At 36.0% G+C, this 24,050-nt stretch overlaps 4 protein-coding genes across 6 annotated transcripts in view; 2 read left to right on the top strand and 2 right to left on the bottom strand.

Moving 5' to 3' along the window:
• The window catches only part of LRRIQ3 (leucine rich repeats and IQ motif containing 3), a 145,359-nt gene extending 137,278 nt beyond the window's left edge, over positions 1-8,081 (bottom strand). Inside the window, exon 1 of the mRNA XM_017531782.2 lies at positions 7,890-8,081. The gene's annotated coding sequence lies outside the window, so the exon portion shown is untranslated. The remainder of the gene's footprint in view (positions 1-7,889) is intronic.
• LOC108305842 (atypical kinase COQ8A, mitochondrial-like) lies at positions 4,002-8,135 on the bottom strand. Its single transcript, XM_037739273.1, is given in 4 exon segments — positions 4,002-4,493; positions 4,496-5,352; positions 5,354-5,896; positions 8,002-8,135. Coding segments are annotated over 4 exon segments (1,752 nt in total). The 3' UTR covers positions 4,002-4,275.
• On the top strand, positions 8,098-23,791 carry FPGT (fucose-1-phosphate guanylyltransferase). Of its 3 annotated transcripts, none has more exons than XM_017531755.2 (4): positions 8,098-8,254; positions 9,510-9,677; positions 10,839-10,931; positions 13,919-23,508. In XM_017531755.2, exons 1-4 carry the CDS (start codon positions 8,134-8,136, stop codon positions 15,358-15,360), a joined length of 1,824 nt encoding a protein of 607 aa, XP_017387244.1. In that variant the 5' UTR covers positions 8,098-8,133; the 3' UTR covers positions 15,361-23,508. The 3 variants fall into 3 exon arrangements, with proteins under 3 accessions (XP_017387244.1, XP_017387247.1, XP_017387246.1); XM_017531758.1 differs by having other exon boundaries at positions 14,736-14,902; XM_017531757.2 differs by lacking the exon at positions 10,839-10,931 and having other exon boundaries at positions 13,919-23,791.
• The window catches only part of LOC108306626 (serine/threonine-protein kinase TNNI3K), a 326,709-nt gene continuing 312,317 nt past the window's right edge, over positions 9,659-24,050 (top strand). Inside the window, exons 1-2 of the mRNA XM_017531750.2 lie at positions 9,659-9,677; positions 10,839-10,931. The gene's annotated coding sequence lies outside the window, so the exon portion shown is untranslated. The remainder of the gene's footprint in view (positions 9,678-10,838; positions 10,932-24,050) is intronic.

Raw genomic sequence — 24,050 nt, 5'->3', positions numbered from 1 at the left:
AGTGGGGATTTTTCATATTTTGTTTTAAACCATCACATGCAGCATTTCAGTTTTGTTTCTCATTATTTATTTATATTGCACATCTGAAAACTAGAATAACCCAAATGACCAGGCCCCACAGCATATCTCCTGAATCATATCATTGCAGCTATGGACCCAAATTCTATTGCCTACCATGGGGAGTGAAAAAACACTACAATTGATATCTTCTCCTCTACCAAGTTAAAACTTCTTACCACCTGATGAAAATTTAAAATATGCACATAAAAGAGAAATGCAGTCACTTTCACTCATTTTACACTTTGATAATTTTATAACTATTTTGTGAAATATATATACACATTTGTAAATTGCCAAGTTCAAATAATAATATAATGTTCAAAGGCAAATTAAGTATAGCAACATATTACAGAAAGTATCAAGGCTCCAACTACAGTTTCAAAGCAATTTTGCAGTTAAAAATAATAAATCAGCACCATTATCAGTAAGCCTTTCCTTGGTTTGTATCGACTAAAGTACTAAGCCTTTCCTTGGTTTGTATCAACTAAAGTACTAATTTTTAAATTATCATATATTTTAATCACATTATATAAACCATGTCTGTAAAATAAAATACACATCAATTATGTTTCCTCTTTACTCCCAACTTTGATGGCAAACACATTAAATGTAACTATACAAGGCTATAACTCATGAATATCTAAATGAAATATTAAGAAGTAAAAACTATTTATTTTGTGTATTTATTTCCTTTCCAAATGTGATACATAATAAATATTGAAAAGAAAATTTTCAAAGAAAGTCTTTGCTAAGTGTACCAATTATCTTTAGACTTCACACTTATTCACTGAAGCTTTTAGATACTAGGAAGATGGATACATCATTAAGTAATATATTAACATATTAGATTTGATGGTCTACAGTAAAGTATTTTACAAGCATGAACTATGTATGATATTAAAAGGAAATCTGAATACTAGAGTCCAGAATTATCACAACAGCTGTTATGATATCTGTATATAAAATCAAACCATAAAAAAAGAATAAAAAGTTTTGGTTTTTAGAAAATCTAATTGTAGGGATACTAATCAGTAATATTTTATACATATTGTGATTACAAACGTTATTTTTAGTTTAGAATGTCTGCAACATATTAAGCTCGTGTCTATTAACAAAATAAAGAAATTATATTTTTAAAATACTTTTTATTTGGATAACAAATGTTTTAAGTAAATACTGTTTCGACAAAGAATTGCTATGGGCCAGTGCAGTGACTCATGTTGCAATCCCAGAACTTTGAGAGGCCAAGACAAGAGAATGCTTGAGTCCAGGAGTGAGCTATCTGCCACTGCAACCCAACCTGGGTGACAGGTTGTCTCTAAAAGTAAAAATCCTGTCTTTAAAAATATTAAGAAATTGCCATGATTTTATATCACAGAAAGAAATATATTTTCAAAAAAAAATTAAGGAGTCTAGTAGAACAGTCTGACCAGTACATGTGTCCTAGAAAATGAACATAGAATATAGTGCATTTATGAGTTAATATAAATAACCTTGATAGCTCAAAACATTATATTTTCATGGCATCATATTCTCTATGCTTGCAAATGACAAATTATGATTATTTTTCCTTAAATGTATTGGCTTTTTAAATTTTAGAAGGCTATATACTTCTGTTCAGAAAAAAAAGCTTTTGTGAGGCACCATTTTTCAACTTCTATTTTTATTCCAACTTGTATAATGCAAAAGCATAAACCTAAAAAATCTAAAAGGTAATGAGCCAGAAAATGGATATTAAACAACCAAAGTTAATCAAAATATTCACAGAAAATAATCTGCACAGAAATCACTTCTTAATAAGGAAATTAGCACAACAAATATTTCTTCTAGCCCCAAACTTTACTCCTTGGTTAGCTTTCATACAACAGATTTTGGATCTCCTAATATTAAGCCATTAATACCTTTCTCTTAAGTGTCATAAATATTGAGTTACATTAATTAAAATTTAGTTCTTGAATCTACTAATTTATATTCTTCAAGCACTTGCCCTCTCTCTGTCCCTTTCTCCTCCATGAAACCTCATGCTGATATTTGGACAAAGTAGATTTTGATTACACTACCAGGGAATTCCATTTGGAAAAAAAATCTACAGAATACTAAGGAAGGAAGTATAATATAAATTCAGGGGTGCGAGAATGTTTCCCTGCACTACAGAAAGCTGAGGGGTGTAAGGGTTCCTTCAACAGGGCATAGTGAGAAAAAATATATATATTTAAGAAGCAAGTTGAGAGCAGCCTAGCTGAGTAAATAAATTCAAATAAAACAAACTGTAAAAAGAGAATTTTTGTTTTTTCTGTATGTCAGGAAGAGTAGCAGGAGAAAGCAAGTGGTTAAACAGGGCCATGAAGTACGAGCACTGGAAATAAATACAGCCTTAGCTTGTCTTGACCACAGCATGCACAGTGAACTCCACAGTATATAATCTAGGACCCTATTCCTTTGGCTTCAACTCCTTCATATAAAGAGGGGGCGGAAATTAAAACATGCTGCTCTATAATTTCCACACAACAGTCATAGTTATGCCGGTAGTAATAAAAAAATGTAACTGGCATTAACTGTAAATGGAAGGCATTTTAATGGAGGATGAAAATGTTCTAAACCTGTACTTCAAGAAAGTTGTTTAAAAAAAAAATCTATATCATTCTTCCTTATGGCAGCTCTTCAGATACTCTCTACTCTCCTCCAAGAAATGTAAAGCCCAAATGCCTCCACAGAATATAATTTTTCAATTTATTATAGTTTAGTTTGTTCAATGTCTTTTTAAAAATATGGAATCCAAAACTAAACAGATTATTTCCTGGGTGTTTGATTTGTACAGAATTAATGGGCTTAAAGCTTTGCTGGACTGATATAATTTACTCTGGTAAAACAATGTTCTGGTAAATATCTGGAAAAACTCTGTGGCAAATACTCTAATAAAATAATACTCTGGTAGCTTAAGATGTTAAACATTACCATATCATACTATTTTATTATATTGAATATGAACTTAAATAAAATCCCTAGACTTTCTCTACCCCCAACAATCAACTTCCAAGGAAATTTACTCTCGCTCATATATATGGTGTTTTTTTTATTTTTACTTAAAAAAAAATCTTAATGGAAATTTGAGAAAAGTAGGGAACAGAAGCCATGACTGATAATATGGTATATTTATTCCAGCAAACTTTGATTGCATAATATAGTCATTGAGAAAAAATAATATCCCATTTATATGGTCATCCTTCCCAGATCCAAGAAATATTATATTTAATATTCTGTATAATACCTTCTCAGAGCCAAGAAATATTCTATTTAATATTCTATATGATAGAATCTGACACATCACTCTGTTTGTCTCCTCATGGTTGTTACCATTGGATTTTTTATTTGGTTACTTCTTCCTTGTTTATTTCACCTTATTAGAATGTACATACCGCAAACATATAGGCTCTGCTGACCTTCATTCCCTTGGGACCTCACCTAGTTCAACCGTTAAAATTAATTCTATCTACTTGCTGACAATTCTCAAAATTACATCTCTAGCCCAGACCTCTCTCCTGAATTCTGGACTCACATGTATAATGCATATAGACACATACACACACAAACTTCCATTACATATTCACTGCATACACATATGTCTGTTTATTTCACGTGTCCAAAATCAAATTCTGGACTCTATTACCCCACCAACCTTCCTCAGTCAGAAACCCACCCATCTCAATTGATGACCAGTCCATCCCAAGGCAGTCATCTTTGACTCCTCTTTTTCTCTTAAACTCCACACCCATTAATTCCATCAGTACATTTTATTGTTTTTGTCTTAAAAAATATATCCAGAATCTGACCAACCTCTCACCATCCTGCTACCATCCTGGCCAAGTTTTCACCAACTCTCACCTGCTTTATTGCAGTAGCCTCTAAACAAGTCTCCCTGCCTCTGTCTTTCCGCCATCCCCCATTATAATCGATTTTTTTTGGGGGGGGGCTTCATCTTCACTCCTGTACTTCTCACCCTACAACCATTCAGTGATGGGAACTGTGGAACACATGGCTCCAGGGCTCCAGGTGGCCCCTGCCTCCCAGGAGAACCAGCCACCCCTTCTAACTGGGCAAAGGAGTTAAACAGAGCATCACCACCACCTCCCTACTGGTTTTTGGCCTGTCTGAAGGACAGAGTACCCTCGGAGCTGGCCTGGGCCCCAGCCCTACTGCTGGGCTTGCCTCCTGTGGTTAGTTGCTATAGGCCTCTTCGAATATGGCCTTGCAGGGGAAGCGGGCCTTTAGCTTAGAGCAAATGAGGAAGGAGCCCCCCATCTTCCTGTGCAGGGAGGAGGTCTCCTCAGGCGGGGGGACAAGACCGTGTCTCAACATGACGGGAATCAGGTTGTGGATCTTCTCGGTGGTGCTCTGGGTGCCAAAATCAAAGGGCTTATCGGAGGTGAAGGCCTCCCTTGGATGAGGATGGCATCCAAGTGGGCGTCTTCCATGACCTTAACTTCGTAGCCGGTGAGGAACTTCATCTCTATGGATTTTGCCCGCACAGTCTCCCTGTCCCTGTCGGCAGCAGCCCTGATGATCTGAATGTAGAGGTCGGTGAAGGACCTGTCATATTCCTGTGTTGCCCCAAAGTCCAAAAGAGCCACCTTGTGCTGCTGGGGGTCATAGAAGAAGCTGGACCAGTTGGGGTCTGCCTGCATGAAGTGGAACTCGAACAGCTCCCTCAAGCACAGAACCAGGATGTTGTAACAGATCTCATTTCTAATCTCCTGGCTGAGCCCTTCGGCCTGGTCCAAGGGGAAGCTGGACACCAGTTCTGTGGTCAGCACGTGTGGGCTGCAGAGCTCGTCCACGATCTCAGGCACGTAGAAGAAGGGGTGGCCCTTCAGTAGCTCCCTGAACTTGCGGGTGCAGGCAGCCTCCCACTGGTAGTCACACTCCAGCCCCAGCTCCCGCCTTAGCACATCGATCAGGTGCTAGGGGAACAGGCCTTCTGGAAGCATGTTGCTCATGTTCAGCACGGCCATGAGGTTGTTGACGTTGCTGCTGATGCTCTGGGCCACACCAGGGTACTGGATCTTCATGGCCACCTCTCGACCGCTCTTCATGCAGGCCAGGTGCACCTGCCCAATGGACGTGGCGGCGAAGGGCCGCTCCTCAAAGTACTCCAGCTTGTCCCGCCAGTTGGGGCCCAGGTCATGGTTGAGAGTTTTCATCATCTGTTTCAATCGCATGAAGTCCGCACTCTGCCGCACCCACTCGAAGATCTTGGCCAGGTGGGGGCTGATGAAGGCGTTGTCCTGGATGCTCCGTGCATACGATGCGTTTAGCATTGGCCTCAGACAGAAAGGGACTGGAATCCAGCACAGTCTTCTTCCCTGAGGGGTCCTCGGAGCGCAGGCTCTTCTTGGCAACTTCTGCCAGTGCCCCAAAACCCAGACCCACGGCCAGACCTACGAAATTGGCCAGCCGCCCAATCCTTGTCACGGGCACCTTCCGCTCCCGAGCATGCTCGCTGAGCATCTGTTTGCGCTGCTTGTTCTCTGGGCGAGCCTTGGCCTGCCGGGCCTTCTCGATGTCCTCAGCTGTGAGGTCCCCCACAGGGGACTGGTCCTGGTGGAAGAACCTTCGCTGAAAGCCCGTGGCAGAGAATGAGCCTTTGGGGTTTGCAAAGAAGGGGATGAGGATGAAGGTGAAGAAGATGAAGATGATGATGAAGGGGAGGAAGGAGAGGAGGATGAAGGCGAAGATGACTAACAGAACACTGATGGATTCCAACCTTCCTTTTTTTAAATTTTCTCCAGTCCCTGGGAGCAAGTTGTAGTCTTTTTTTTTTTTTTTTTTCCCCTTCCCTCTTGTGCTCAGTCACCCTGTTTTTGAGGTTTCTTTTCTCTACACCATGGTTCCCAACTTATTTTGGGGGAAATATGTTGAGCAGGATACAATGGGAAAAGAGTCTCTACCCCTTTCTGTTTGAAATTCATTTTACCCCTTCCTGTCTTAACAAAAACTGTATGGAATCACCACCACAGAGCTCTGTGGGAAAAAAGAGAAACCTGCTCCTTTCGCTCTGCTGGAAGCTGGAGGGTGGTAGGCCCCTGTGTAATAGTGCATAGGATTCTAGCTTTTTTCCTCCTTTCTCTGTATATTGGGCTCAGAGAGTACACTGTGTCTCTATGTGAATATGGACAGTTAGCATTTACCAACATGTATCTGTCTACTTTTTCTTGTTTAAAAAAAAGAAAAAAAAACTTAAAAAAACTGTGTTATAGAAGGTCAGGAAAGGGTGGGTTTGAGATGTTTGGGTGGGTAAGTGGGCATTTTGACAACATGGCTTCTCTTTTGGCATGTTTAATTGTGACATTTGACAGACATCCTTGCAGCTTAAGATGACACTTTTAAAATAAATTCTCTCCTAATGATGACTTGAGCCCTGCCACTCGATGGGAGAATCAGCAGAACCTGTAGGATCTTATTTGGAATTGACATTCTCTATTGTAATTTTGTTCCTGTTTATTTTTAAATTTTCTTTTTGTTTCACTGGAAAGATGATGCTCAGTTTTAAACGTTAAAAGTGCTTTGTTACAATAAAACTAAATGTGTACACACAAAAAAAATCGTATGTGTACACAATAAAAAAATTATACATGTACACAAAAAAACTAAATGTGTACACACATAAAAAATGTATACAATAAAACTAAATGTGTACACACACACACACACACACACAAAATTCTCGTATCTCTGAGTGATCTCTTTAAACCTAAGGCAAGTCACTTCATAACCCTGCAACGGCTTTGTTTCCCTCAAGAGTAAAAACCAAAATTCTTTCTGTGGCCCCTTGTTCCTTTCTGCTCTTCTCTTGCTACTTTCTCCTTTGCTTACTCTCACTCAAGTCTCTGTATTTTCTAAATGTTCTTCAATAAGGTACTTTTTTATTAATAAAAAGTTTTAAATGATAAAACTATAAAAGAGTAATCTAATCTGCCATTTTACCCAAATGCTTCCACTACTAGAACAGGATTGAATAACAAATCTGAAAAGAAAAACTAAGTAAATTTATGAGAAGAGTTTATGGTGCCCTGAATGCCTACATGCCTAATGAAGACGTTGATAAACACAATTCTCAAAAAAACCAAACGGTATGGTGAAATAGCACAAGTTCTGGGTTTGGGATTGAAATATATTTCTTAAATCTTTTATTACTTACTAATTGTGATACCTTGACCGGTCACTATTCTCTCTGATTCATTTTCCTCTGTGTAAAGATGAAGCGATCAATCTGTAAAACTAATAAACTTGGTGTTCTACAACAAGAACACCTCTACATAGTTTCCAAAAACACACCTAATAAGGCTGACTTATTCCTTAGAATGTTATTGAACATTCTAGATTAATCTGCATATACAAAAGAATGACAGAAAAGAAACCAAAATACCAAAAATGTTTCGAGCCTGGTTGCGGATTGAGTTTTATACAACTTCCAAAATCACTACCTGCGAGATTGTCGTGGGCACCCTACTAAGAATAAACAGAGGGGTGTGGTGGCTCACTCTCTAGGAACCACAAACTTAATGTTCTTAAAAAGAACAGAGATTTTAAATAGTCAGACTGTATAGGTATCATGACCCAGGGTTGGGGGCAGATGGCTCTACATGACCTGGGGTGGTGGGGAAAAGGGGAGAGATGGAGAAAATCTTCTATCAGGATCTCCTGGGGAGCTGCTCCCGGCTGAAACAAACCACCAGTTAGGACGAATCGCCTTTGATATGAAAGTTGGGAAGCTAGATTGTTCCTCAGCGGGTCGGTTCTAACAATTTTGTTACCCAACCCGAACCACTCACCGGGTCTACTGGGCTGCAAGCCCTTAACAGTTGGAAACAAGCGGCCCAGGCCCAACACAGTCAGACAAATCGCTGGGTGGCCATCCGCTCCTGAGATAATTGCTAGAGAAACACGACAAGATCCAGCTTCACCCCATCAAGGTTTTCCGAGTGCCGACCAAGGCGCTCTAGGGGCGTGGTTACGTGAGCGACGCACGGAAGGGGCGGGTCAGAAACAACCGTACCGAGGAGCACCCCAGGGCGCATGCGTGCTCTGCGGCGCGGGCTGTGGGAAGGTTGGGCTATGGCAGCTGCTCGGGACCCTCCGGAAGTATCGCTGAGAGAAGCCACCCAGCGAAAATTGCGGAGGTTTTCCGAGCTGAGAGGTACCAAAGAAGGAACCTGAGTTCTCCCGGGCAATGGAGAGGGAGGGTGCTTTGCGTGCCAGGAGTTTTGTTGGACTGTCACTTCCCGTCTGCTTCTCATCTGCAGGCCTGTGACTGGCTCAGAAGTAGCTAGCTAATAATCCTTTTGAGTTTTTTATTCTTCTCACTGTCCCTGCTTGACATTATACTTGTTGCTTACTTTATTCTTCGTAGTGTGGATATTAAATAAGGGCGAAGGAAGAAGACTAAAGAAAATCTGACTAGTGAAGTTATGCATTGGTTAGCTCGTTAACAAAAGTTAACTTTAAGTAAATCTAAAAGATCTGAAGCACAGTATTTAGACATTTATGAGTAGATCCCAAACCCCTGTCTACTTCCTGGTTTACATTACCTTCACCTACTCCTGTAATGTAAGCACTCGTTGAGGTAGGAACAGAACATGGAAGAATTATGGATTAAAAATTAAAAGGGAGAAATTTGTCATCAGAAAATTGGCTATGCCACTTAATCCCTGTACAACTGTCTAATAAAAGTGATTAGACTTTTGATGCAGTGACTAACAAATACTGGGACTAATACTTGGAAAACAGTAAAATGTTCACGACTATTAGATTCTAGCTGACAAGTTCTGTTTGTTAACTAATTAAAACACTTAATCATTTTGTTTATCAATAAAGAGATTCCAACCGTCTACCAAAAGTGCAGACTGTCTTTTAAAGAGGTCATTAGAGAGTTGGGACCTTCTCAGAATTTTATATTATATTCTAACAGCCTATGTAAGTTTGCATGGTTCATCTTAAAGTAATAGAAAATAAAGTACCTACATTTATAAATAGCAGCATTGATGGAATGGATCTTTGGGTTGTGTCTTTCTTAATCACCTAACACTAAATGGCCCTGATATATAAAAATTGATTTGCAAAACTGGTAATAGTCTTTGGCAAATGAAATTAGCTCTCTTAATCAAGAAAAATTATGTCTTTCAGAATTTATAAATGGGATTGTAGACCATAAAAGGAGGGAATGATCAAAAGAGAGTGAAAAAAAGAAAAGAACTTGTGAGCAGTCCTTATTATAACCATTTTGATTTATACTAATGTACCACTAATTATTCCCTAGCTCTCAAAAGCCAAAGATACATTTGGAAGATGATAATAAATGTTACCTTCTTTTTCGTCTTTCTAAATAGGCAAACCTGTGACAGCTAGAAAATTCTGATAATTTTTGTCCTTATTTCCTTGCTTTTTCCAAATAGGCAAAGTGGTAGCACCTGGAGAATTCTGGGACATAGTTGCAATAACAGCAGCTGATGAAAAACAGGAACTTGCTTACAATCAACAGCTGTCCGAAAAGCTGAAAAGAAAGGAGTTACCCCTTGGAGTTCAATATCACGTTTTTGTAGATCCTGCTGGAGCCAAAATTGGTACGCGATTTATGGTCAGGTTTATAATATATGCCCTAAGCAGAATAATCATTGAAGAAAAGCTTTTCTGTGGCTTACAGTTTACAAGCTGCATATCTCTACCTACAACTTTACATACTTTAAAATTTGTAGAACAGGGCATATCAACTCTTCTTACCCATTATGACTTACCTTGAAAAACTTCTAGAATGTTACTTAAAAGATAATTTTTTTTAGTTTTAATGCAATTTACACTACTCAGGTAGGAATATTCTTTTGGACCTTATCAGTGGAGCCCTTAAAATCCTCCCAGCTCCACAGTTTTTCCAGCAGTTTACACGAAGAAAGCAAATGGGGGAAAAATACTCCTGGCCTTTTGGAGATATAATGCAGAATGCAAAATAACACTGTCACATGGTTTAAATATCATTAAACATATATTTGAAAACCCTAGTTTAGTTCAACTTTGCCCTTTGGCCTTCTGTTACAAATAGAAATAAATGCTCTTTTTCTGAAGGCTATTTTCTATGTGCTTCAAGGTGCTTTCTACTAAAAGTTGAGGCACCTTGATACCAGAGATAGGATATCTGCATATGACATTAGTGTTATTCTAATTATCGAATGTTATTTTTATTTTATCCTTGCAACTATGAGGTCAGTACTCTTATTATTTCCGTAGATGAGAATCTGAGGTACCTAGAGTTAAGTAACTGCCCTAGGATAACTAATGTGGTAGTTATATTTAATATATATATATATATTTTGTAATCCAAGTTCTAAAAATCTTTTTTCAAAAGGAACTCTAACTTGTGTTTTTGATTGTGTCATTTGGGAGAATTATTTAAATGGGCTTTGTGATTTGTAACTCTGAATGTTTATACTTATCAGTCTTCTGGTGTTGCAGATTTTGTAATTTATTCTTTCTTATAATTACTATTTTCAGGAGAATATTACCTCATCATTTATTACTGAGGGTTGCTGTCTGGGTTTCATTGCTAATTTATTGATTGGTTGTTTACTATGAGATGATTTTAATTTTGTTCTATTGGCAATACCTTTGGTATCTGTCTAATTATTGCTGAAAGCCAAATCTTTAAAGTTATATGACACCTAAATTTACCGTCATGACACTTTTAGTAGGTTTCTATGAAATAAATTGTGCTTTTTAACTTTATTTTTAAGGAAATGGAGGATCAACACTTTGTGCCCTTCAATGTTTGGAAAAGCTATATGGAGATAAATGGAATTCTTTTACCATCCTATTAATTCACTCTGGTAAAGTTATAATTTACTAATTTACATTTTCTTTTGAGTTTTACACCTTTAATACTTTAGAGACTTTTTTCTTTCTTGCAAATACTTTGCTTCTATTTTTTAAAAAAATCTTTGAAGTTATTCTGCTTTGAAAACAAATATTTCCTGATTTTCATGATTTTTGTAGGTTGTAAGTAGTATAGTGATTTTCACAAATTTTACCCTTAAAATAGTAGATCACATATATCATCAACTTTTTATGAATATTGTTTTGTTTTTGTATGCACAGAAAATTATTTCCCTAACACAGGACCCATTCAAATATGAATAGTTTTCAGGAATGCTTTAGTGGGGATTTTTCTTTTAATTTTAATTTTAATTTTAATTTTAAGTTCTGGGATATGTGTGCAGCTTTGTTGCATAGGTAAACGTGTGTCATGGTTGTTTGCTGCGCCTATCAACCCATCATTGGTATTAAGCCTAGCATGTGTTAGCTATTTTTCTGAACGCTCTTCCTCCCTTAGTGGAGATTCTTGCTTTGGGAGAAGGCTGGTTTAACACTATCATTACTTGACTTTTTCTGGTACTTTCTATCTTGCATTTTTGTGTGATTATTGGTAGCCAAAGGCCACAATGTTTAAAAATAAAAGGGAAATGTGACAAGATAAGGAGTGGACAAGTAAATATATATGGGAAAAATCACACAGTAGAAGACATTTTATTTTATTTTATTTTATTTTTTTATTGTTGTTGTTTTGCTCTTATTACCCAGGCTGGAGTGCAATGGCGCGATCTCAACTCACCGCAACCTCCGCCTCCTGAGTTCAGGCAATTCTCCTGCCTCAGCCTCCTGAGTAGCTGGGATTACAGGCACGCACCACCATGCCCAGCTAATTTTTTTTTTTTTTTGTATTTTTAGTAGAGACGGGGTTCCACCATGTTGACCAGGACGGTCTCGATCTCTTGACCTCGTGATCCACCCGCCTCGGCCTCCCAAAGTGCTGGGATTACAGGCTTGAGCCACCGCGCCCGGCCAGTAGAAGACATTTTAAAACAGAAAACTAGGAAGGACATAGTCTCAGAATAAAGATAGCCTTTTAAATTGAATACATTTAGTCGTATGAAATTTTGGTTACATGAAAACCTTTGTTATTTTTCTCTATATGTTAAGGGACTAACGAAAACTGTCATGAATTGACACCAGTCCAGGGACAGGTGTTTTAGAATCATTCATCTACATGGCTTCCAAGGCACTTTCTAACTCTTAATGATTTACATATAAAACAATGATTCTTTTTAAAGGTGATGTCAAAGTAGAGCATCCAAGTTCTGGTTTTAAGACCAAAAATTCGTAAAAAGATCACATTGACAATTTTGTTTATGAGAACTATTATTATTATCAGTTTAGTAAAAATTAAGTTAGATATCAGGAAATGCATAGTTAGATAATTGTTTTTATTTTTTGGAAATAGATAATTCTTAGTGCTAAATTTTACTATTGGCTGGTCTTTGGAAAAAGAAAAAAATAGAAAGTTATTAGCTCTCTTTTGTTGAACAATGTACCATGTGCCAAGTACTTTGCATATATTATTCATCTTCAGTAATAAATTAATCTTAACTTACTATAACATTTTTACTTTATAAACTTTTTAATTTTTTTTTAACTTTTTGACTCTATTATAATAACACTTAGCTTAACACACAAACACTATACAGCTGAACAAAAATATCTTCTTTATGTCATTAGGGTTTATTTTGTTGTTTTTATTTTCACTTTTTAAAACTTTGGTTAGAAAGGAAGACACAAACACATTAGCCTAGGCTGACACTGGGTCAGAATCATCAGTATCACTGTCTTCTACCTCTATTGCCCTATTAGAGTTCAGGAGCTGTCATCTCCTATGATAACAATGCCTTCTTCTGGAATATTTCCAGAAGGACCTGCCTGAGGCCATTTTATGCTAAGGTTTTTTTTTTTTTTATATGTATCATATGAATTTATTCTAAAATAACAATCAGAAGTATATAATAGTAAATACATAAACCAGTAACATAGTCATTTATTACCAAGTATTGGGTACAATCCATAATTATATATGCTATACTTTAGTAAACTGGCAGCACAGTAGGTTTGTTTATACCAGCATTACCACAAACACTTGAGTAGTGCATTGTGCTAGGACATTACAGTGGCTACAACATCACTAGGTGATAGGAATTTTTCAGCTCTGTTATAATCTTATGGGACAACCATTGTATGTTCTGTCCATCATTAAGCAAAATGTTATAAAGAAGCAAATGACTGTAATATATTAGTTTTCTATAACTTTTATTTTCTGTGAAGTGGATTCTTAATTAGAAGCCTAAACAGGATTGACATTTGTTGTTTAAATAGATACAGGCTGGGCACAGTGGCTTACACTTGTAATCCCAGCCCTTTGGGAGGCCCAGGCAGGTGCATCACCTGAGGTCAGGAGTTCAAGACCAGCCTGGCCAACATGGTGAAACCTCGTCTCTACTAAAAATACAAAAATTAGCCAGGTGTGGTGGTGGGTACCTGTAATCTCAGTTACTCAGGAGACTCACTTGAACCCAGGAGGTGGAGGTTGCAGTGAGCCGAGATTGTGCCACTGGACTCCAGCCTAGGTGACAGAGTGAGACTCGGTCTCAGAAAAAAAAAAAAAAATGTAGGTACAACATCATGTTTTGGCCGCTGTCCTTTTTATTTGTTATACATTTAATTCAAAACATTTCATTGGCTCTGCAGTATACTTAAATTTTTTTCCTGACCTAGAGTTTTTAAAATTGTGTCATATCAAATGGCAACAAGAGAATTTCTCTTTGAACTTTTAATCTAGAGTTCATTATTCTTTCCTGATTTACACTAACACATGGTGTATATTAAATATCTTTAGAGATATTTTGATTTGTAACTGATGCCCCTGGGGTTTCAAAATTTATAAACAATACCACAGTTTTTAAATGGTTATTATGTTTTAATTTTATAGGTGGCTACAGTCAACGACTTCCAAATGCAAGTGCTCTGGGAAAAATTTTCACTGCTTTACCTCTTGGTAACCCTATTTATCAGATGCTAGAATTAAAACTAGCCATGTACATTGATTTCCCCTCACATATGAATCCTGGAATTCTGGTTACCTGTGCAGATGATATTGAACTGTATAGTATTGGAGAATTTGAGTTTATCAGATTTGACAAACCTGGCTTTACTGCTTTAGCTCATCCTTCTAGTTTGATGATAGGTACCACACATGGAGTATTTGTCTTAGAGCCTTTTGATGATTTAGAACATAGAGACCTTGAATACAGATCTTGTCATCGTTTCCTTCATAAGCCCAGCATAGAAAAGATGTATCAATTTAATGCTGTGTGTAGATCTGGACATTTTTGTCAACAGGACTTTGCTGGGGGTGACACTGCTGATCTTAAATTAGACTCTGACTATGTCTATACAGATAGCCTATTTTATATGGATCATAAATCAGCAAAAATATTACTTGGTTTTTATGAAAAAATAGGCACACTGAGCTGTGAAATAGATGCCTATGGTGACTTTCTACAGGCTTTGGGACCTGGAGCAACTGTGGAGTACACCAGAAACACATCAAATGTCATTAAAGAAGGGTCAGAGTTGGTAGAAATGAGGCAGAGAATATTTCATCTTCTTAAAGGAACATCACTAAATGTTGTTGTTCTTAATAACTCCAAATTTTATCACATTGGAACAACTGAAGAATATTTGTTTTACTTTACCTCCGATAACAGTTTAAAGTCAGAGCTCGGCTTACAGTCCATAACTTTTAGTATCTTTCCAGATACACCAGAATGCTCTGGCAAAACATCCTGTATCATTCAAAGCATACTGGATTCAACATGTTCTGTGGCACCTGGCTCAGTTGTGGAGTATTCTAGATTGGGGCCTGATGTTTCAGTTGGGGAGAACTGCATTATTAGTGGTTCCCACGTCATAACAAAAGCTCCGCTGCCTGCATATTCTTTTGTGTGTTCCTTAAGCTTGAAGATGAATAGATGCTTAAAGTATTCCACCATGGCATTTGGAGTGCAAGACAACTTGAAAAAGAGTGTGAAAACATTGTCAGATATAAAGTTACTTCAATTCTTTGGAGTCTGTTTTCTGTCATGCTTAGATGTTTGGAATCTTAAAGTTACAGAGGAACTGTTCTCTGGTAATAAGACGTGTCTGAGTTTGTGGACTGCACGCATTTTCCCAGTTTGTTCTTCTTTGAGTGATTCAGTTACAACATCCCTAAGGATGTTAAATGCTGTTAAGAACAAGTCAGCATTCAGCCTGAATAGTTATAGGCTGTTGTCCATTGAAGAAATGCTTATCTACAAAGATGTAGAGGATATGATAACTTACAGGGAGCAAATTTTTCTAGAAGTCAGTTTAAAAAGCAGTTTGATTTAGAGATATTTAAAACATTGTACACTTTGCCTTTTTGAGTTACATTCCAGAGATAGGTATTTTCTGTAGGCTGTTTGTTTCACTGAACTTAATTAATAAAAATTGTCTTAACATAATTGCTGTAGATAATGTTAATAGCACAAAAGTATATATAAATCATATTTGATGAAGACTATTTCAAGACTAAGTTGAGAAAAGTGATACTTTTTTGGATGTATATCATTGTTTTAGTTTTTAATAATGATGGATTTATGGAGCATTGTTTTTTCACATAATTAGTTTAAAAGGTAATTTTCTAAGCATACCTTTGGAGAATTTTTCCATCTTTTTTGAGGCTTTTGATCCAATAAAGTTGTAAGTATTCATTGGCAATTCTCTCCTCAACTGTAATTCTATTTTGACTAATAAAAATTCATACTATAGGGTCTTCAGAGTACTGTAGGAATACGGAAAAAATGCTTATTCAGAAACAAATCCATAGCTGACAAATTCACTCAGTGCCGAATATATTGTGATTATTTTAGTCGATAAATAGCTAGATACAAAGACCTCTGAAATTGATGATAAAATTTGTATCTCATTGATTTTATCAAAATGAAACTAAAAGTACACATGTATGATACCCTTGAACATGTGTTTGTGTATCTTTAAAATTTTCCCGTATGTTCCATTCCATAGCAAAACACACACAAATGCACACAAAACTCAGTTTATCTGTGGGGAAAGTGGTAGTAATCATTGAGATTCATCAGTAATCATATAATTTCACTATGGACATCACTTTCATTATCTCCTATCAGTGCTTCTAACAAAATTTAAATTACCAAATTAACTGACTTTACTTTTCATCTTATTTTTTGTCCACACGCTGGTGTTGCTGAGAAGCAAATAATTGGCCCAAATGCAGACATAAAGAGGCAGGCAGAAAAATGGAAAAACTGAGATAATGCACAGACGATAAACACTTTCAAGAAAATAAAAAATTGGCTGAAATCTCAAGTTATGTGTTTCTATATTGGTATAAGCACATAAGTGAAAAGTCTTCATACTAAAGTGTAATAAAGATTTGTCAGCGTGTTTTTTTTAAATGAAATAACTAGTCTGTGCTACTTTTATTTGTATGTTAACATGTCAGTATAAAAATTGCCAAACTAGAAGTAACTGGTTTATACCTTCAGTTATGATACTTTGTGTGCATGTTTTTTTTTTTTTTTTCCCCAAGGTTTTTCCCAAGGAGAAGATACAAATATATGGTAGCTATTGTATATAAATAATTGATTTACTTGCAGATTTTTCAGAGGATGTTATGTGTTTGTCATTCATTAAATGTTCAAAATTTTAGTTTTACCAAATCTGAAGTGCCACCAGTTAAAAGAATCACATTATTTTATGTTCCATTAAGAAAAACACAATAAAATATGATACAGTACTTTCTTTGTTACTTGATATTTTCATATTTATTTGAGATCTCTTTTAGATGTTTTAAATATTTTATTTAACCCTCTTGCATATACATATAAAATAATAAAAAGGTGAAATATTGAGATATCATCAAAACATTTCTACAGCTTCACATTGAAGTTGTCCTGCAGCACTTTCAACTCAGAGTTAACGATATGCATATGTCCATCTAGTACCATCTTCTGTGCTTTCAGAGCTGCTGGTAAGGCTGCATTTCCTGAGTGCTCTAAAACTACTGTCTGAATTATTTTTTTACCAAGCCCGCACTCCTGCAAGTTTTGATACCCTTCTATTTGACAAAACTCAGTTTTGCTTTTGCTTTATTTTAATCGCAGGTCCTTTGAACGTAGGACCTGTGATTCTATTCAAAGTCAGAAAGATTTCTGACATATTGATGTTAATATGAAAATTAACACATTAATATGAAAATTATTATTTGGTAAACCAGAAGCGACCTGTCTGAAGTCCTCAATTATGGCATTTTTGTGTTTATTTTCTTTTTCTTTTTCAAGGTTCTTTTTGGAGAAACTATATGGTAGCTGTTGTTTAACATTTACTTATAGATCTTTCGGAGGATGTTACGATTATTAATTGCTCAATACTGTGTTTTGCTTAATCTGAATTTTAATCATAATCCTGCACAATGCATGGATTCTAGTTGCTTTGAAGTGGTTTTGCTCAAAGAACTTATGAATGTCTCTTGCTTTGAGATGTATTGCTTGGTGTGTAGAAATGTACCACAAATAGTGTACCTTATTCAACTGAAGTGACAGTCATAAACACAGATATGACCAAGTTCACATGTGAGCAGGTAACAACTCTGTGACTATTACTGCCAGGCTAATAGCTATTATACTAACATTTGTAAGGCATATTCCATTTTCTGGCATGTTGAAATGTGGAGAAAAAAAGATGAATTAGGAAATGATTCTAACCTAAGTGTGTGTTTTAATAAAAGGACCTAGGCAAAAAAAAAGTAAGTCACTCTTAAATTTAATCCCTGAATATAGTATACATGATGATAGGGGAGAAGTGTATTTTGATAAGAAGTGACTAAATTTTGTGACAATCTTCATTTTTCAGGCTTTTCATTTAGTCTGCCAATAAAGATTAGTTTTTATCTGAATTTTATCAGCAATAAAAAAATAAGACCTGCATATATAAGTTTGAAATTAAACATTTTGTCTCCCTTTATAATTTTCATTTTTATAAAATCTTGACACTTAACATATACTCAGGTGTGTAAAAGCCTGCTATTGTTTGTAACTATAATCCATAAACTTTTGATGAGTTAATTACTAACAACAAGGGCATGAGAAAAATTCAACAGTAATAATCTTTTGCCTTAGGCATTTATTCTCTAAGCAAAACAGAAATAAAGGATATGTATCAGTGTGTACTCGGTTGAAATAAAGCTTTAAAAATCCAAATGATACTCTAAAATTGTTCAAAAGTTTGATGACATGAATCCAGAATTAATTCCCACAACCTGTGATGATCTAGTCATCTTCTGTAGCTACACAGTACTAGTGTTAAGGTTACCAAATTTAGCAATAAAGCCAAAATCATAGCCGCCTGCTGTCACATACAGCTTTTAAGTAAACTACACAAAATCAGAGTTTCCGTTTACATGGTCCATGAGGCCATCTGGACTTGAGCACTTTAGAGGCTCAGGATTAAGGCACCTCAATATAGCCTAGCAGAATTACAATGGAGAGAAGTGAAAACTGTCATTAGTAGCTAAAACCAGCTGAAGGATTTCAGATACTCTTTTTCTTGTTCATCTAAATCAAGCTTCATCTGTGTTAAGAACTAAATTGTTAAAGACCTTTTAAATTTGTTAAGTGCAAGAAAAATAATAACCATTATCTACTTAGTTAACTTGAGTCTTCTGTGCCTCTAAAATTTTGTTTAAACAAAGACTATTGAGGTTAAGGAACACAACTTCTAAAACTTAGTAAAATTGTATTATTAACATTTCTTGCATTGAACTTTGTCATATTTCCCTTCTTCTAATTCTAGTGTGCCAAATTCTGTAACATAATAGTGTTCTTAATGCTCCCGTTTATCTGTATATACAGGAACTTCTGCTTAGGTTTTTTTTATACATAATGAAAGGCTAGTTATACCAGTTGATTGAAAAATACCAGTTCTGTCCCTGGAAGAGCTGTCTACATGAGCCACAACAAACCGAACTTGCCACGTCATTCAAACTTGCCAATTTGGCTGTAGTTTAGTGGATGACAGCTTTGGGTCAGGCTAATATTTGGGGAAATGGAATAATAAAAGCTGCTGATTTTCATACTGTATTGGAAGTAGGAATATCAGCAGCTTTGGGGGATTGGGGGTGTAGAGGGAAGAATGCCTGTGAATGAGTCACTATTATCAACTAACTGCAAAGCAGCTTGGTGATTGACACTTATGTCTAAAGATGTTCATCCCAAGAGCGTTATTGTTCATACAAGTAACTGATTGAAACTAACAGAGTTAATATGTTATTTTGGGCTGCTTGGACAAATAGTCTATCTTTTTGAAGCCTCTGGCTGCAGGGATCTCTTAGCCATCGCACAAATAAATTTCAACCATTCAGACAGAGCAATTCATTTCTGATTGCTGTAGACTAGGGCAATCCATCTGCTAGTGTCATTTACTAGCTATCTGTGACAGAATTATACTCCTTCAATTGTGCTTCAGTGCATTTCTGAAACAATCTAAACTAAAATGTCTATATTCTTTGGCCACTGGCTTATGATGTGTTACTGATATGCTTATGATGTGTTACTGAATCCCCAGCCTCCTTAAATGCTTTTTAAAATCTTCGTTACAACCAACACATCGTGGCTAAGTAATCTGCACATGTGAATGATTTTTTTAAATTTCTTTTCTTATCAGTATCCACTCTTTTCTCTCTGCAGCACATTCAGATGGTTCAAGTGAGTTTTAATTTACCACTTCCTTGTAGGAGAGTGTCACATTGCCCAGAATAGAATTAAAGCATTTACATCTTGAGGCGAAAAATCTTTTAAAATACAACTATGTCAAAATCAAGTAAGTGTTCGTTTCGTTTGTAGGTTTAGAAATGTTGCACTGGTTAATGAAGTTTTACGTGAGTGGGTTCTTTCCTATTATTTTTAGCCTTGGGATTTGAGAAAGTAAATTATGTCCATCAATATGCTGTTCTTTAGAGAAGTTTCAAATATTTCTAGAACTAGAGAACTTGGACTACACAAAGAAATAATTATGATTATAACAAGTGGCCCAAGTGCAGATTTTAAATGTACAGGCACACTGACGTCATAAATTAAAAATTCACTAGGATCAATCTTTAATGAAATTGAATAAGAAAGATCATCACTCATTATAACTGATTAAAATTGATAGAGCTTCTAATTAAGCATTATCCAGTCCAATCAACAGCTGTCTCTGGAAGCTAGCCTATGAGGAAGGAAGGAGAAAGTTTTAGAGTAATTCTTTTTTACTTGTTGCAACATCTGATGGTTAAATACAAAAGAAATATGTACCATGAGTTCAGTGAGAAGAAGCAATTAACAAAATCGGCTATATTTCTTGTGTCTTCGATTATGTGTCTCCAGACTACAGTCACGCTGCAATTTTCCATAACATAAAAATAAATAAAAATAAAAACAATACTTCTGTTAGCCATATTATTTCATCAGGATATAATCAGTCTAGTTTCATCTACAATGAAACCAAAGTTGTTCTAGCCATCATAACATACCCAACACTGAATTCTAGATTCAGATGTTTACCTTCCTGCTTCATATCTCTCCCTTACTGGAAAAAATTGAATAGACCTCTCCATTTGGAGAGCTCTGATCTCTCTATCTACTAAGAGAATATTTTTCATCTAGATAAATGACATAGCCATTCACCAAATTGGCAAAAACAAGAAATTTTCCAAGACTCCTCAGTGCTTCCCCCTCATTCTCTTCATCCTATTTTTCAACAACTGAAGTTTGTATATCAAAAACACAACCAAAATCCATCCACCTCTTTCAACTTACTGAGCTACCACTGTTTTCTAGACTAATGCAATAGTTTTTTTTTTCTTTTTACATCCCACAACAGCTTATTGAATGCAGTAATAATAATGATCTGACTTTTGTAAATGCACATGAAGGCGAAGTTGCAGAAAGTCTGCAAAGGATAGATTTTAAAAGATTGGCATTGAAGTATATGAGACATTGAAAGGAAAAGGAATACTGTGGCCATCTCGACCTGTTTCACTAATTTGGTACTGTTTTTGTATCCCATTTTGCTCCTCTGAAGATGACCTTTTAGGACAAAGATTCATACTACTTTCTAACATTCTACATTTTATTTTCTCCATGAAATTTTGCCTGGTGATAGTCTGCAATCTCTTTACCACCCACATTGTTGTTTTTTACCTTTTACATATTTGCTATGTGCAATCAGATATCAGCTAGAATTTTGCTTTCCCTTTAGATGTAGGAAACATTAGTTGAACCTCTATTCTAAACCCCGCAGATTTCAAAAACTTCTCTCAAGTATCTGTGAAATTTCTGGAGATCACATGTCTTCATAATTTCTTTGGGTTGTAAGCTTCCATTTCTGGTAAGTTAGTTCTGTTTGGGCTTGCATGTGATTTTCTCACAATTCTATGAGGTGAGCACCTATTTTTCACTATGTGAGTCTCAAACTTGCTCCCAGATTTATGACATTACTGTATCCCTCTAGAGAAAGCCCTTTCACACACATTTTATGTGTAGCAAATTTCTCTGAATCATTGGAGCTGTGGAGGAAGGTGCTGGAAGGAAACAGAAGTGTACATATAAGAGGAATGAAAACACAGCATTAGGTAATAATTGTTCTTAGAAGTCCGTTGGTTCCTCATCACCAGGAATTTCTTCACTAGCTATTTTTTTATGAGCCAAAATTATCCCTAGCTTTTTTCTCTTTCTCAGACCAATTTCTTCCATCCCCTTATGATATATGCACACATTGTCTATATGATAGACATGTAGCATTTATCTCTTCTTTCTCTTGTGTCATTAGTTTCCCATCTTTAACGAATTATTCTCATCAGTACACAAATACTCTGTGATCTTTCCAATCAAAAAAAACCTCTTGATTACACTTCTTTCAGGTATGACTATCTTTCTTTCCTTGCTTTACACTAAAATTTTTAGAATACGGTGTCTATTCTTCCATTCTTCAGTTCCCATCTTCCTATTCACTCTTCAACCCAATTCGGGCTTTTAGTACCCCTCTTCGTCACCACTACTCCATTAAAGTTGTTCTTCTGAAGATTTATAGCACTCTCAATTTTGCTAAACTGTGGTCATTCTTGCCCTCATCTTCTTGCCCTTTAAACAGCATTTATCTCAATTGATTACTTCTTCTTTGACTTGCATTCTTTACCTGGATTCAAGGAATTCCCCATTACTGGTTCTTTTTCTAACTTATTGGTCACTCTTTTCAAGTCTCTTTAACTGATTTCTCCTCATCTTCCTCATTTCATATCATTAGAAGCTCACAGATATTTGTGTTTTAATTTCTTTATCCACATTCACTCCTTTGGAATCCATTCTCATAGCATCTATGTGTTATCAATTCTCAAATCTGTATTTCTCATCAAACTATAACTCAAATTGTTAAAATATGAATCCATAAATTGTGAACATAGGTCAGAATTTAATTCATTAATGAGAAAACCAGTAGGATTATCAAGTTGATTTTATATTGTTCCAGATGCTACAAAAAGAAACTTTATATACAACATTATAAAGAACTTTGTCCAATAATTGAGTACATTTTCATATGAGCTAATAGGCTTAAGTAAAAAGTCCAAAAGACAATTTAGCAAGAGTTTTCTTAAGAAGTTCTTATTTTAGATAAGAGGTAGGATTGAGGCAGGAAAATAGGGTCTGGAGGCAGGGAACATAAGGCAGATTCACACTTAAGCTATGACAGGAAATATCCTTTCCATAGGGCGTATGCAGAGTAAATGACTTTGTAACTTTAATTCATTCTCTCCATTTATAAAGACCATACACCAAGTAACCAATGGAAACCCTTCACCAATTTAAACCCCAAAAAATTCTGTAATGGCATCCTTGAGCCCCTATGCTTGGGCCCACTCCCACATTGCAGAGTGTACTTTCATTTTGAATACATTTCTTCATTCTTTCCTCGCCTTGTGCATTTGTCCAATTATTTGTTGAAAATGCCAAGAACTGGTTCACTGTCCACTAGTAACAGCATTAGATAATGACTGTGGGTCAGGTTTCCTGAAAACCAGAATCTGATATGTACTTTAGAATGCGCAATGTTTTTAAGGCTGGTCTGTGGCATTAATACTTGTACAAGGAAGGGGAGAGAGCAAAACAGAGCAGAAGACAGTGAAGCCGAGATGCAGTCTCAAAGACAGCCTTAATTGGCTAATCCCAAGAGGAGCTCTGGTTACTAGAATAGCACTTCAGTATTTCCCAAGTTGAACCTGATTGGCCAGGATTTATACCGCACATCAATCATCTTTTCTCAGTTGCCCAGTTGATAAAGTATACAATGGACAAGATATCTCTTTATGAATGAGACAATCTGTGAAAGGGGCTGACCAATGAAAGCTGTTTACTGACAGCACTCCCAGTAGCTGAGGTAACAAGCCCTTCACTGAAGAAGTGATATGGGTCCCATCACAGTGTCCACCACAATAACATTATAAAGTCCAACTCAATTCCAAGATTCAATTTCTATATGTAACTATTTTAATGATACATTGTTATGTTTTAATTCAAGTTGAATTATGACTTCCAAACTAATCATGCAATATTGTACATATTTTAAATGTACTGAATCCAAGAAGAAACTATACTTTAGTAGATATGTCAGTCATTGATTTACAGAAGCTTTTTTTTTTTTTCTGTAATACTGTCACAAATCTACATGATAATCCCTAGTGCCAGATTTTACTTTTGACTAGCTGAGCAAGCTAAAATATTCATAAATTCACATGAAGCCAGATGGCTTCCCACTGAATATGCATTTGAATGATTCCTGTACATTATTTATTCCAAGAAGTGCACAAAATATACCGTCATCATAGCAGAGACTCCTAATAAGTTTGTTTCAGAAAGGAATCAAGCAATAACAGGTATCCAGTGCTAACTATATTTTGCACTGAACCATGATTCTATGTATGTTCAAGAATTACTAAGCAGACTCAATTTAGTTATTTTCTATTAGTCTCT

Source organism: Cebus imitator, unplaced genomic scaffold, assembly GCF_001604975.1.
Source record: "Cebus imitator isolate Cc_AM_T3 unplaced genomic scaffold, Cebus_imitator-1.0 Scaffold3, whole genome shotgun sequence".
In the NCBI taxonomy this organism is placed as follows: Eukaryota; Metazoa; Chordata; class Mammalia; order Primates; family Cebidae; genus Cebus; species Cebus imitator.
Note: the sequence above shows the minus strand (reverse complement) of the source record. Positions and strands in the feature narration are given on the sequence as shown.

Bases quoted from the DNA above. Each gene is read 5' to 3' on its own strand.
- FPGT (XM_017531755.2), top strand. From the start codon at position 8,134: ATGCGTGCTCTGCGGCGCGGGCTGTGGGAAGGTTGGGCTATGGCAGCT. The intron at 8,255-9,509 runs GTACCAAAGAAG...TTTTCCAAATAG, and splicing joins GAGGTTTTCCGAGCTGAGAG to GCAAAGTGGTAGCACCTGGA. The intron at 9,678-10,838 runs GTACGCGATTTA...TTTATTTTTAAG, and splicing joins TCCTGCTGGAGCCAAAATTG to GAAATGGAGGATCAACACTT.